The sequence below is a fragment of the Oncorhynchus keta genome, unplaced genomic scaffold (genome assembly GCF_023373465.1).
Source record: "Oncorhynchus keta strain PuntledgeMale-10-30-2019 unplaced genomic scaffold, Oket_V2 Un_contig_1846_pilon_pilon, whole genome shotgun sequence".
In the NCBI taxonomy this organism is placed as follows: Eukaryota; Metazoa; Chordata; class Actinopteri; order Salmoniformes; family Salmonidae; genus Oncorhynchus; species Oncorhynchus keta.
The window spans coordinates 103607-118161 of NW_026280936.1; the positions used below are offsets into that span (position 1 = coordinate 103607).

The 14555-nt window shown below is 45.4% G+C and overlaps 1 protein-coding gene and 1 long non-coding RNA gene across 2 annotated transcripts in view; both read left to right on the forward strand.

The window, feature by feature from the left end:
- The first annotated feature begins 223 nt into the window (after positions 1 to 223).
- Positions 224 to 14555, forward strand: part of LOC118379174 (serine/threonine-protein kinase WNK1-like) — a 196429-nt gene continuing 182097 nt past the window's right edge. The window contains 2 exon segments of the mRNA XM_052503933.1: positions 224 to 937; positions 2840 to 4307. Coding sequence (XP_052359893.1) covers positions 3495 to 4307 — 813 coding nt within the window. The 5' untranslated portion in view covers positions 224 to 937; positions 2840 to 3494.
- On the forward strand, positions 12982 to 13653 carry LOC127920131 (uncharacterized). The gene is made up of 3 exons (XR_008105179.1): positions 12982 to 13173; positions 13246 to 13461; positions 13534 to 13653. It is a non-coding gene; the product is annotated as an uncharacterized LOC127920131 (long non-coding RNA).

Sequence of the window (14555 nt, forward strand, 5' to 3'; positions counted from 1 at the left end):
GACAGTCTGAGTCTACTAAAAAGTGACATGTCCCCAAACTCCATGGTCTTTTTGGACAGTGTATCTGTATAAAATGTTGAAGCCAGTCTGCTATCGCTGGCTTCGGTCTCGCCACAGTGTGGAAGCAGGCGCGATCCCCCAGGTCTTTGATTAAAAAAAAAAAAAAAAAAAAAAAGGGGGGGGGGGGGGGGAAGCGATTGGCTGACGAGGGCCCCACGTCAATACGCAGATTGGGAGCGTATAGCTTGGCTAGAGCAGTTAGCAACCAGATAGATACACAGTCGGCGCGCCATCAAACCTTACATCTGTGGATGAAGCGAACCAAGGGGAAACAGCTGTATGCAGGTTATGTTAGCGATCTGAAACGGCAACATCTGACTGGACACGTAGGAAAGAGTCTTTACCTACATAGCGTTGTCATTTTCTGTCTGCTGTTTTGTGGATAACAAAAGCGAATTCGATTCGAGCGGAGTCATTGGAACAGACGAGTGAACGAGAATTGAACCGCAGTGGATGTCTTGCTCTTTCTGTGTTCACATCGTAATACAACTGTAGCTGAGTAATCGCATGGAGATGGAGTAAAATTGAGGTCATCTGGAATTGAATTGCGGCTGAGAGATGGAGAATTTGTTTTGTCCGCTCTGATCTAATAGGAGGGAGAGAAGAACTGCTGGATACATAGGGGATACAACCCCGATATGAACGTGGCTTTCTCGCTCAGCCTGAGGTAGCTGCTAAAGCCAATGAAAGACAGCGGTCTTGAACGCATACGGTCGCTTTGGAATGTAGATATACGCGTTTATTCTTGCACATTTAAATAAAACAAATGTGATCTAATACTAGTAACTAGGACTATCGTTGCATATGTTTTGTTTGTTGAATTACTCTTCCAAGTATCAACCAACCGATCTACGGGAGAATGGCCATAACACGAAAGGTAATGCCTTTACCAATCATGTTGTTGATATAGCTGGAAAGTGCATGCATATTGACACACAGGCTAATGACATCTCGCTTGATTATTGTCTGTTTCGCTACGAAATAGCGTTTTAGCTCACTTCTACGGCTCGCTATAGCGCGTGCTGTGGAAAACCGTATCGGCGTTCTGTTTTGCGTCGGGTGGGTTTGCTTAACGTGCCTGGCATTTGGACACTTGCAATTACTGCTAGTTTGTTGTAACAAACACTAACTATTTATCTGCATTGTGCGCTCTGTCTGGAAGTAATTTTCAGCGCGAGACGATCCATATCCAGCGCGAGACTATCCATATATCCAGCGCGAGCGTAAAGTAACCAAGACTACCGAGGTTACCTTACTACGTTAGCGAGCTAGTTGTCCAAGTTGACGATACATAACATAACTATTTCGCTGTACACTCGCTTTGGTACAGACCCCTTGAGGTACTACAGACCCATTGACAGTCGATAATGTGCCTGTTCGTTTGTAGAATTGATTATAGCTTCGACAAGACAAAACTGCAGAAGTGTAGCTAGCGAACTATTCCACCATGGTTAGCCAGTTATGCTAGCTAGCTATAAAGACGAGTGGGAAGGGAAAGGCCACAGAGCGTACTCTTCAATAAAGTTAAATGAATAACGTAACATTTATGATCGGAAGAAAATAATACAAAATCGAGTCACCGTTAACATATACTATTGACAGCGTCAATGTTTTTCGGTGTATTTTTTTCTCTCGCTTGCTCACGGTATCGATTCGACCCACGAAATGAATGAGATCGTTCATTCACAGATTGACGACCGGTCGTGTTTAACCAGGTTCAGATGTTTTTTCTATTTTCTTTGTAATTACATTTAAGTCACTTCGGATTCATCTTAATTTTGGGATTTCTAAAAAAATCTCAGTTAATAAATGATCTGAGCAATGGTCGGAAATGTGGTAAACGAGATTATACATTACCAGTGGAAATGACTCGTGGGAAAATATAAATAGTACAATTATGGGGAATTCATTTTTTTTTATTCGGTGCTTTAATGAATATTCCGACATGTCCATACATTTCTGAACAAGAGTAATGGAATGGGTAGCGAGCTCATTCGTTTTTAGATGCGACACTGTTTTTCGTCCCAAATCGCACACGTCCATATCAGTGGTTCTCAAACCACTCATCGGGGACCCTTCCTCCTTCCACAATGGAAAAGTTTAAACTGAATCCTTGGTACATCCCAACTCTGACGCTCCTCCTAAACGGTTAATGGATGGCTCTCCAAACCTGTTCCCGGAGCGCACCATTCTGTAGGTTTTTACACCAACCCTAATCTAGCGCACCTGATTCTAGCTGGTTGATAAACTGAAGCGGGTTAGTTACAACTGGTGTTGAAACGAAAACCTACAGGAGGTTTAGGGTAGAGATGTGCCAAGGATCCCAGATAGCACTAACCTTTTCACAATTGTATTGTAGCTTTGAAAGCTCACCTGATTCACCTATTCAAGGGATTGATGATTTGTTGACCTGTTCAATCAGGTGTGCTAGTTCTGGAATAGATCAAATACATGGAACGGCTCGGGTTCCCCTGAGAAGAGGTTTGATAACCACTGACATATAGTAAACTACTTTTGTGTAGGGAATAGCTCTGGTCAAAAGTAGTGTACTATGTAGGGAATAGAGTGAAATTTGATATATGCAAAACCAAGTCTCCTGTTCTGCAGCTGCAGTAGTGCTGCCAAACCAAGCTACTCTCTGAGTTGTTTTATGCTGTAACCCTGAGGTCAAGCAGAGTCGGGGTTGAGGTTTACAGTTACTTTAAATTTGGATATGCAATTAAACCAAACTTCTCTGCCTCGTGACTCATTCCTTCACTCTCCCTCTGTTCTCTTTTAGTGAATTTGCCCCTTGCTTTGGAGGCAGTGGAGTTAATGGTGTGAGTGAGATTTCTCCCTCCCCCACCATCACTACAGCGACACACCAGAGGCTGTCCACTGTCCAGGCCCAAGCAGTCAGCCTGAGCCTGCTAGTACAGACTATCTGGCCTCCTCTTCTTGTGGTCCCTTATGCTCAATGAAGGCTATCTCTGGGTCGCTACAGGATGGATGGTGTGGATTTGACGGTCCTTGTGTGTCATCATCAGCGCTTGCTCCTCTGTGACTGTTTCCTGTTCTTTTCCATTTATAAAAGAACGCCCCCTCTTCTGGGCCCAACCACCCCTGAGCGCTGTAAAAGTTATAGTAACTGTTGTTGCTAAGTGACACTTACAGAGGAGGTTAAGTTAACTCTCCCCCCCATCCAAACTCCACAGAGGGTTTTCTCCAGAGGTTTTATTTTATATACCCATATTATATATTTTCCCCCTCAGGAGTTTGTTTGGAAGACGCACAGGTGTTCGGTTCTTCACAACAAAAGTTTTGGTTTATTGTTGGTTGAGGTTTACAGTTACTTTTTCTCAAGTTTTTTGTTCTTCCTTGTAATTTATTTATACCTCATTATTTAGATTTTTTTCTCATTGCTCACTCACACTCCCTGGAATAAAAAAAACAAGATGTCGGAAACAGACAAGTTCCTAGCCCCTTTCCCTCCGCCACCCAAGAATGTGAATGGTTCCAGCTCGGACACGTACCTTGGTGAGAATTTGGGGACCGACGGTGTCCGCCGACGCCGCCACACCATGGACCGCGACCCCAAACAGGCCGAACATCGCTTCTTCCGGCGCAGCGTCATCTGTGACTCGAACGCCACCGCCTTAGACCTCCCCAGCAAGGCCGTCATCCTCACCTCCCCGCCCGACTGCGAGCCCCCCAGCCTGGGCTGGCTCTCCCTGGCTGTCCCCTCTGTGGTGGTACCCGAGCCGTGCCTGGCGGTGGCCGAGGTGGAAGCAGATGAGGAAGGAGGGGAGGGGCCTTGTAGTGCGGTATTAGGGCCCAGTGTTGGTGGCGGTACTAGAGTGGATGGTACGGTAGTGCAGATAAAGCCATGCACGGCAGTATTGGATGTTTGCGGCGGAGAGAAAGGAAAGAAGCTGTTGTCGTTAGCCGCCGCAGAGGCTCCTGGAATGGAGGAGGTGTCGCCCAGTAAAGCGGGGGAGCCCGCGGAGGAGGAGAGCGGTAGTGTTACAGAGGAGATGCGAGAGGAGAAGGAGAAGGGGGCGGCGAAGGCCCTATTAGAGGAGCAGAAGAGGGAAGCAGAGAAAAAGGTTCAGGACGACATAGAGGAAGTGGAGACCAAGGCCATAGGGACCTCGCTGGATGGACGCTTCCTGAAGTTTGACATCGAGATCGGACGCGGATCCTTCAAGACGGTCTACAAGGGCCTGGATACGGAGACGACAGTGGAGGTGGCGTGGTGCGAACTGCAGGTACGACACAACCCAATCATTTACTATCCTTCTTTACTTCCTTACTCTCTGCTCGGAGTAACATTTTACACAGTGTTTTATTATACTCTCTCAATTCTTCCTCCGCTGCCTATTGTAGTGGCAAACTAAAGTACCTAAGTAGATTGGCGTCCACTAAATATCCCAGGTATGAAGACACAGATAAGGTGCAGAAGGAAGGATGTAGCTTGCTAGTACCTCGTCTGATAAAGATCACACAGGGTTGACAGATGGATGATGTCAGAGCAGCGCTGAGGTAAGATGATGCCCAGCAAGGGTGCAACTTGCAGGTGCTGATGCAAAAGCCCAGACAGACAGAATGGCACACAGGATGTTGTTGCTAGTTTCTACATTCTTATTCTGTACAAGAAGTTGTTTTTGTGGTCATGGTTCCCATAGTGCTTAATGTGGGTCATTAATTGAAGAAGCCTGGAGAGAGAGAGAGGAACATGTCCGTTAGAAAGTTTAAAGTTTGGCAGCCAGCCAGTCATATGACTGGATCTTAGCTGAATTCACAGCTCCGTTTAGAATCTAGCACAGCTCTCGCTCACGTGGTGGAAGGAGCAGTTGGTTCCTTGGCTCTGTGATACGGTCACTGATAACTAACTCACAAATCCCTCCACGAAGGAGCCTCAGTTTGGGGGTCAGGTAAGCAGGGTCGGAGGTTAGTTTAAAAATAACACCTTGGGGTTAAACAGCTGTAACTCAGGGGGTGTGTCTCTAATGGCACCCTATTCCCTGTATAATCGACCACATTGACCAGAGCCTCAGGGGCACAGTAATGGGAAAAGGGCACCATTTGGAACGCATTACAGGGGGTCCGTGTTAACCATGTTGTTAATGAAACTCAGTAGGTTCTCATTTAAAGTGCGGTCGGGTCACTGCAATGAAGCTGTTTTCCTCCTGTGTTGGAGTCACAAGGTGCTGTTTCTCCCTCTGCTGAAATTCACTTGTTCTGCCACCTTTTCTTTCAAAGAGATGTTTGAGTTGTGACTGAGCTCTGGTCTCAGCTCTGTGCCAGAGATGGTGCTTTCAACGGTTGTTGTCACTAAGACTTACGCTACAACTTGTTAGTCATACAGTCAGTTGGGCTCAGATACTAGAAAACTGTCCAATCACAGTCCTCCCCTATAATCCACAACCACGGAATTGAATCACATCACTCAGTCGCCTGGTTGCGGCTGATTGCATGTGCCCCTTCAAGCATCATCCAGGCAGCTCATCTAATAGTGAATGTTTAATAACTATAAAGAGCTCCTGGTCTGTAGATTAATGTGATGTTACGTAAATGTGTGTATCCACTCTAACCACAGGTAACGTAATGTTACGTAAATGTGTGTATCCACTCTAACCACAGGTAACGTAATGTTACGTAAATGTGTGTATCCACTCTAACCACAGGTAACGTAATGTTACGTAAATGTGTGTATCCACTCTAACCACAGGTAACGTAATGTTACGTAAATGTGTGTATCCACTCTAACCACAGGTAATGTTACGTAAATGTGTGTATCCACTCTAACCACAGGTAACGTAATGTTACGTAAATGTGTGTATCCACTCTAACCACAGGTAATGTTACGTAAATGTGTGTATCCACTCTAACCACAGGTAACGTAATGTACATTGCATGTAGGGTTAAGACTTCTATTTGCCCTGCTGGCTGGGTAGTCCTATGGATGTTAGTGTTTGTCAGACAGTTTTGTAAAACAGACTATGCACTTCTACTGACATGGGATGAAGTAGTGGGAGTGGGGTTACACACGCTGCCTGGGTGGGCGTGGCGTCATGAGAGCATCTGGAATTGGTCGACGACTGCTTGTGTGAAGAGTTGTGGGGGGTGATGGGCATCCCTCAATAGCTGAACCAAAGCAGTCTCATCCCGGAGGGAATGAAAGAAGGATGGGGGGAATTAAAGAAGGGAGGGAGGGAGGAGCGGAGGGGTAGTGGGGTCGTAGGTCATGAGTAGGCGCAGCGAGGGGTTGATGACAATGTTTGTCTTTGACAAAGAGAGGGAGCAGAATGAAAAGGGGAAGTGGACACACACACACACACACACACACACACACACACACACACACACACACACACACACACACACACACACACACACACACACACACACAGAGAGAGGAGTGCCTGGCCTTGTATGCTGCAGTGGCCCTCTGTCCTTTTGTAGGCCACAGGGCTGAGAGTTGGTTGTTGGGTGGAGGAACTCTAGAAGGAAACCACTTTTTAATTGGTCAATGTTTTCTGGGCTTGGGGGACAGTGGGGGGAAAATGAGGAAGAATAATCTAGGGTGCATCCCAAATGGCTCCCTATTTATTGCACTACTGTTGACAAAGGTGGCAAGGCCCATAGGGCTTTGGCCAGAAGTAGTGCACTCAATGGGGAATAGGGTGCCATTTGGGATGTTACCTTGTAGGCGGTCGGTTTTAGAGGGAATTTAAAGGTTTTTGAGCACCAAGCCAGGCTAAGTAGAGGGGGAGGGACCGAGCACCTTTGAGCGTTATTCTAATGCCATTCATGCTGGACTTGAAAGAGAGAATTTCTATGGTCTCTTTCTCAATGCAGATTGTCTATGTTTGAGGCCAGAATTGTTTTATCTATTAATACACTTTTTTTTGGGGGGGGGGGGGGCAACTTAGTCTTTTCCCATCGCTGCAACTCCCGTACGGATTCGGGAGAGGCGAAGGTCAAGAGAGCCATGCCTCCTCCGAAACACAAAACCACCAAGCCTCAATGCTTCTTGACACACAGCTCACTTAACCCAGAAGCCAGCCTCACCAATGTGTCGGAGGAAACACTGTATTACTGGCGACCGATGTCAGCGTGCATGAGCCAGCCGCCACAAGGAGTCGCTAGAGCACGATGGGACAAGGACATCCCAGCCGGCCAAACCTCCACCTAACCCGGATGACTCTGGGCCAGTTGTGCACCGCCGGCTGCGACACAACCCGGGATCGAACCCAAATCTGTAGTGACGCCTCAAACACTGCAATGCAGTGCCTTAGACCGCTGTTCCACTCGGGAGGCCCGTGTTTGGGGCCAGATTTAACCGAACGTTACTTTGAAATGTCTTTCTCTTAAGTTGAGGTTTTTGTATGACTTTCTAGGCTGATCATTTTTTCTACCAATGATAGTATCTTAAAGAGCCACTGAACACGCTGTTTGTCACGTGTGTTTTTCTGTTGCTCATTAGAAAGACTAGATTTCAGTCTTAGAGGTGTGTCTCCTGACCAATTTCCACTTTTGGTTGATGGTGTTTGTCCCTCATGAGACACTGTAGGAAGCCCATTTAATTTCCTCAACGTCCTCAGAAATCTGTAATTCATTTTTACATTTTGGCCGAGGATGTTTTAGATGCACAATTTTTCATCCATCAAAGGTGATTGATGCAGTATTTCTCAAGTAAACTAAATGTGCTACGTGTTCTTATGTAAACAGTCAGAGCTGCTGGGTGGGTCTGTCTCACTGTCTATGCTATTGGGTAGAGGGCAGTCTCCACAGCTGTTCACCCTATGTTAGTGGACACCCCAACCTTCATTTACCCGGTGTGACGCGCAGATGTTCCAAACTCCGTTTTAGACCAGACTGACTTCATCCTATTTACACTCTGTAGTAAATTTGGGCACTAGAATAACTGACTGACGTCATCCTATTTACACTCTGTAGTAAATTTGGGCACTAGAATAACTGACTGACTTCATCCTATTTACACTCTGTAGTAAATTTGGGCACTAGAATAACTGACTGACTTCATCCTATTTACACTCTGTAGTAAATTTGGGCACTAGAATAACTGACTGACTTCATCCTATTTACACTCTGTAGTAAATTTGGGCACTAGAATAACTGACTGACTTCATCCTATTTACACTCTGTAGTAAATTTGGGCACTAGAATAACTGACTGACTTCATCCTATTTACACTCTGTAGTAAATTTGGGCACTAGAATAACTGACTGACTTCATCCTATTTACACTCTGTAGTAAATTTGGGCACTAGAATAACTGACTGACTTCATCCTGTTTACACTCTGTAGTAAATTTGGGCACTAGAATAACTGACTGACTTTATCCTATTTACACTCTGTAGTAAATTTGGGCACTAGAATAACTGACTGACTTCATCCTATTTACAAGTGAATCTGGGCACTAGAATAACTGACTTCATCCAATTTACACTCTGTAGTAAATTTGGGCACTAGAATAACTGACTGACTTCATCCTATTTACACTCTGTAGTAAATTTGGGCACTAGAATAACTGACTGACTTCATCCTATTTACACTCTGTAGTAAATTTGGGCACTAGAATAACTGACTGACTTCATCCTATTTACACTCTGTAGTAAATTTGGGCACTAGAATAACTGACTGACTTCATCCTATTTACACTCTGTAGTAAATTTGGACACTAGAATAAGTGTTTCTGACTCATCGATTCCACAGGCCGTTTTCAAAGGGATGTGTTGCTTTTCAAAGGCAGTCACTCTTTTTAATGACTTAGTCTACCCCTCTTTATACTTGACTGATATTTGCAATTTAAATCCTTTGTCGCTGCGGGAACTCTATTCTTTATTTCATCTTCCTTGTATAGAATTAGGGCACAGGGATATGACTGTGAGCTGTGAGACTGCAGTCAGCTAAGCTTTGTGGAACGTTAAGTTATTTATGAGAAGTTCTGGAGATAAGCTAAACTCTGTTTTAAAATGATGCTTCATTACCAACGGGGTATTGTAAACACATTGTTCGTGGCCGGTGTTTGCTTGTTTGCAGACTTTTTGTACAGCTTTGGCAGTGCTACTGTATCTTCTTTGACACACAAAGACCCAAACGGCGTTCCATAGTATGTATGTCGTGAAGCTAATAGCAGTGACGCTGTGTTACTGTGTAACTAAGGGAAGGGCAATGTCTGAAAATGGCACACTTGGTAGTGTGTACCGGTGCTCAACCAGTCGGTGAAAGCCAACATCACAAACGACAGAGAACGGTTGATTTTCAAGGACAATGAATTCCTTTATCTTGGATTTAATGGATTTCGCCATTGAGTTTTCTCGCTAATATGTTGTTACTCTTTCAAATGACTGCTGGACTTGTTGACGGCTCGATCCACACAGCAGACATTGTGGACTAGGTTAGGAATGCTGTGTTGCAGGTATAGCTCTACATTACTTGTTGTCATTACGTCATGTACCTACGTTATATAGGTATGCACGTCATCTACCTACGTTATATAGGTATGTACGTCATCTACCTACGTTATATAGGTATGCACGTCATCTACCTACGTTATGTAGGTATGCACGTCATCTACCTACGTTATATAGGTATGCACGTCATCTACCTACGTTTTATAGGTATGCACGTCATCTACCTACGTTATATAGGTATGCACGTCATCTACCTACGTTATATAGGTATGCACGTCATCTACCTACGTTATATAGGTATGCACGTCATCTACCTACGTTATATAGGTATGCACGTCATCTACCTACGTTATATAGGTATGCACGTCATGTACCTACGTTATATAGGTATGCACGTCATGTACCTACGTTATATAGGTATGCACGTCATCTACCTACGTTATATAGGTATGCACGTCATCTACCTACGTTATATAGGTATGCACGTCATCTACCTACGTTATATAGGTATGCACGTCATCTACCTACGTTATGTAGGTATGCACGTCATCTACCTACGTTATGTAGGTATGCACGTCATCTACCTACGTTATGTAGGTATGCACGTCATGTACCTACGTTATGTAGGTATGCACGTCATCTACCTACGTTATATAGGTATGCACGTCATCTACCTACGTTATATAGGTATGCACGGCAGCTTTGACATCAGTTTATTTATTTATTATTATTATTATATTTTGCACATCGCGTTAAACTAGACATCAGCCAATACCGATGTAGGCATTTTTAGCTAATATCGTCCGATTCTATTATGTTCACCGATATATCGTGCATCCCTAGTATCTTTGACCATCTGTATTCCCAGTCGTGAAATCCATAGATTAGGGCTCAGGACCTCGGTCTGGGGTGAAGGTTCATTTTCCAAGAGGACAACGACCCTAAGCACACAGCCATGACAACGCAGGAGTGGCTTCGGGACAAGTCTCTGACTGTCCTTGAGTTGCCCAGCCAGAGCCTGGACTTGCACCTGATCGAACATCTCTGGAGAGACCAGAAAATAGCTGTGCAGCGACACTCCCCATCCAACCTGATAGAGCTTGAGAGGATCTGCAGAGAAGAATGGGAGAAACTCCCCAAATACAGGTGTGCCTAGCCTGTAGCTTCATACCCAAGAAGACTTGAGGCTGTAATCGCTGCCAAAGGTGCTTCAACAAAGTACTTAGTAAAGGGTCTGAATACAGGTAAATGGGATATTTCAGTACATTGTTTTTTTTTCAGTACAAGCATTTCTAAAAACCTGTTTGTTTTGTCGTTATGGGGTATTGTGCATAGATTGATGAGGGGGGAATATCTATTGAATCCATTTTAGATTGAGGCTGTAACTTACCAAAATGGGGAAAAAGTCAAGGGGTCTGAATACTTTCTGAATGCACCGTATATGCTCTGAGTACTCGCTCTCGTAGCTTTTTTCTTTCAGTGCTTTCTCTCGCTTTCACATGTATCGCATGAGTCTCATTCATATATATCTCATGTCTCGCTTTGGTTTTCCTTTCACAGGAATTATAATGGTGCAAGTAGGCAGAGAAGAGATTGCTGCTAGATAAAACAGGGCCACTAAAGATTATATTTGCTCTGAGCTTATTCTCTCGGCTTTTTAAAAATCTTTTGTGCTTTCTCTCGCTTTCACCTCACGAGTCTCATCGCTCTTTCTTTTACCTCCTCTCTCTCTCTCTCTCTCTCTCTCTCTCTCTCTCTCTCTCTCTCTCTCTCTCTCTCTCTCTCTCTCTCTCTCTCTCTCTCTCTCTCTCTCTCTCTCTCTCTCTCTCTCTCTCTCTCTCTCTCTCTCTCTCTCTCTCTCTCTCTCTCTCTCTCTCTCTCTCTCTCTCTCTCTCTCTCTCTCTCTCTCTCTCTCTTGTCCTAAGATGTCAGAGAGAGGACAGGACAGTGGAAACAAAGCAGTGTTATTGTAACTCAGTGGAGGAGACCTGTAAACTCTCATTTTAGGAGACACGTTCTTCATTGTGAGTGATAGAAACAGAACCTGACTCACAGTTTGCGCAACACCCCATTCCACTAGCCATCCGTCTCTCTTCTTCTCTCTTTTCCCCTCTCTCTCCCTCGCTGACGTGTTTCCTGTGGTTCCTATCGGGTCTGTGTGACCTTGTGTCGTAGTGGAGAGTAGACAGCAGAGTTTTGCTGCCCAAACAGAAACCTATTCCCTATACAGTGCAGTACTTTTCACCAGAGCCCTATTTGTAGTGCACTAAATCGTGAATAGGGCTCCATTTGGGACGTAGACACAAAGTGCTGCTCTAATGGCCCTTAAACTGGTTGTCATGTAGACTCTTCACTTACACTTGGCTCGCCTTCCTTCTTCCATTATGCTACAGGTCCAGGACCTGCGCCAAGGAAAGTCTAGGCCTACACACACAGCGACACGCGTGCGCGACACCACACACACACACAGACACACTGAAAAAACTGCCATAAAGAATGTAGAAGATGTAAATTGACCCGATTTATTCTATATTACAACACAGTAATGGACTAAGAGGTCATACTGGAGGTCTTTCTCTCCCTCTGCTCTGACGTAATCCTTCAGTCAGCCCTGAGCTCTGGGGCTTATCACAGAGATGTTAGTAATCAGAGTAAAGGAATTTGTGAGGAGGTGACTCTGCCTTGTCTGCCCTGCAGCTAAGACACACACACTGAGATCTCAGAGGCAATGGCTAAGTGAGCAGTAGCGAGAGTCTGCGTCCCAAATTACACACTATTCCCTATTTAGGCTGGTGCACCGACTCAAAAGTAGTGCACTATGTAGGAAATGGTGCACTATGTAGGGAGTTCTGGGACACAGCCATCGTGTCGTCATCAGTGAATAATGCAGAGGATGTGAACAGAGAGGAGTGCCAAATTGCAACCTATTTTCTTTATAGTGCACTACTTTTAACCAGAGCCCTGATCAAAGGTAGTGCACTATAAAGGGAATAGGGTGCCATTTTTGACAGCTAGAGAGAGAGGAGGAAGAAACCCAATCCCATGGATCTGAGCCACAGCCATTTCCCTTCTCTTCCCTTGATTCATTGTTGAAGTACTGTGTATGTGTCAGTGTTGGGTCAGAGGAAGACAGAGCAGAGGCGAAGAGGCTGCGCTTCCTTCATTTACAAACTCTGTCCTCCTTCCTTGTGGTGTGTGTGTGTCTTGTGTGTGTGCGTTTACACGTTTTGAGTGTGAGATATAGGACACATAAGTCTGTAATGGAAATCTACTGAGTGTGTTTGTCTTGTCTCTGAAAGATATGATTGACAGTTATTTTATTTATTTGATTCTCTCTCGTTCTCTCTCTCTTCTGCTTTGCATTTTATCACCCAGCTAGTAAATTTGTCTGTCTGGTTTAGTCTTTGGGCTCCATGTCTGCTGAAAGCATTTGTCTCTCTCTTACCTCCCCTCTCTCTGTCAGAGCCTGGTGGGTGGGATAAGGGTTTTGAGTGGCGCAGTGTGGTGTAGAGGATTTGCGTGGTTTGAGTTGCGGCAGCAGTCAGACTAGGCTACACTAGAGCGACATTGGGATTGTTCTGTAACAGGGCCGTGAACAAGGCTGGGTGAATTGGGGACAGGTGAAGCCCCTGTGTGACATTGGGATTGTTCTGTAACAGGGCTGTGAACAAGGCTGGGTGAATTGGGGACAGGTGAAGCCCCTGTGTGACAGTGGGGTTGTTCTGTAACAGGGCTGTGAACAAGGCTGGGTGAATTGGGGACAGGTGAAGCCCCTGTGTGACAGTGGGGTTGTTCTGTAACAGGGCCGTGAACAAGGCTGGGTGAATTGGGGACAGGTGAAGCCCCTGTGTGACAGTGGGGTTGTTCTGTAACAGGGCCGTGAACAAGGCTGGGTGAATTGGGGACAGGTGAAGCCCCTGTGTGACAGTGGGGTTGTTCTGTAACAGGGCCGTGAACAAGGCTGGGTGAATTGGGGACAGGTGAAGCCCCTGTGTGACAGTGGGGTTGTTCTGTAACAGGGCTGTGAACAAGGCTGGGTGAATTGGGGACAGGTGAAGCCCCTGTGTGACAGTGGGGTTGTTCTGTAACAGGGCCGTGAACAAGGCTGGGTGAATTGGGGACAAGTGAAGCGCCTGCGTCAGACATGCTGTATGATTTACCTCTGAAGAAGCATGATCCAGCTGAGCTTTCTCTCTCTCTAGCTGTCTCTCTGTGTGTGTGTGTGTCGCTCTCTATCTCTCAGTCTCAAGTGTGTGTGTGTGTGTGTGTCCCTCTCTCTGTGTCTCTCTTTCCATCTCTGTCTTCCTCTCCTTTTTTGTTTTTCTGTCTTTCTCGTTTCCGTCAGACGCTTGTCTGTTCCCATATCTTAAGCGAACTGTCTGCTCTTTACTTTTACAGTCCGTCTCTCCTCAGTAGCACAGAGCGCTAGGCTAAATGCTAAAAGTCCCAACTGCAGTACACTAAAAGCTAGAAACTCAACAGAAATAGGCTAAATGCTAGGCTAATAGCTAACATAAAGCAGGTCAGCTCTGAAAGAAATGGAAGGTGGATACCTAGTCAGTTGCACAACTGAACACATTCAACCAAAATGTCTCTTCTGCATTTAACTCAACCCCTCTGAATGAGAGACGTGCGAGGGGCTGCCTTTATCATCATCTGCACCCGGGGAGCAGTTGTTGTTGGGGGTTAACTGCCCTGCTCAAAGGCAGAACGGCAGATTTTCCAATCTTGCTGGTTCGGTGATTTGAACCAGGGACCTTTCGGTTACTGACCCAACGCTCTTAACCGCTAGGCTACCTACAGCACTGAATCTCCTGTAGGTTTCAATGTCTGTCTTTGAAAGGGATTGAAAGAAGGGGAGAGATGGTGTCATGCCAAGGCTTGTTCTTTCTCTCTGCTCCTCCTGAGATGGGGATCTAAACTATGTGAAGATGTTTGCTGTAATTCCCCAGATATCCTCAGGGCCAACCAAGACTCTGAGTTTAAGAAGAAAACCTCTACACCTCCTGCCTGCTCCCCCACTTCCACCTCTGTTTTACCTCCCATTATAAGCAATGCAAGTGACTCGTTCCTA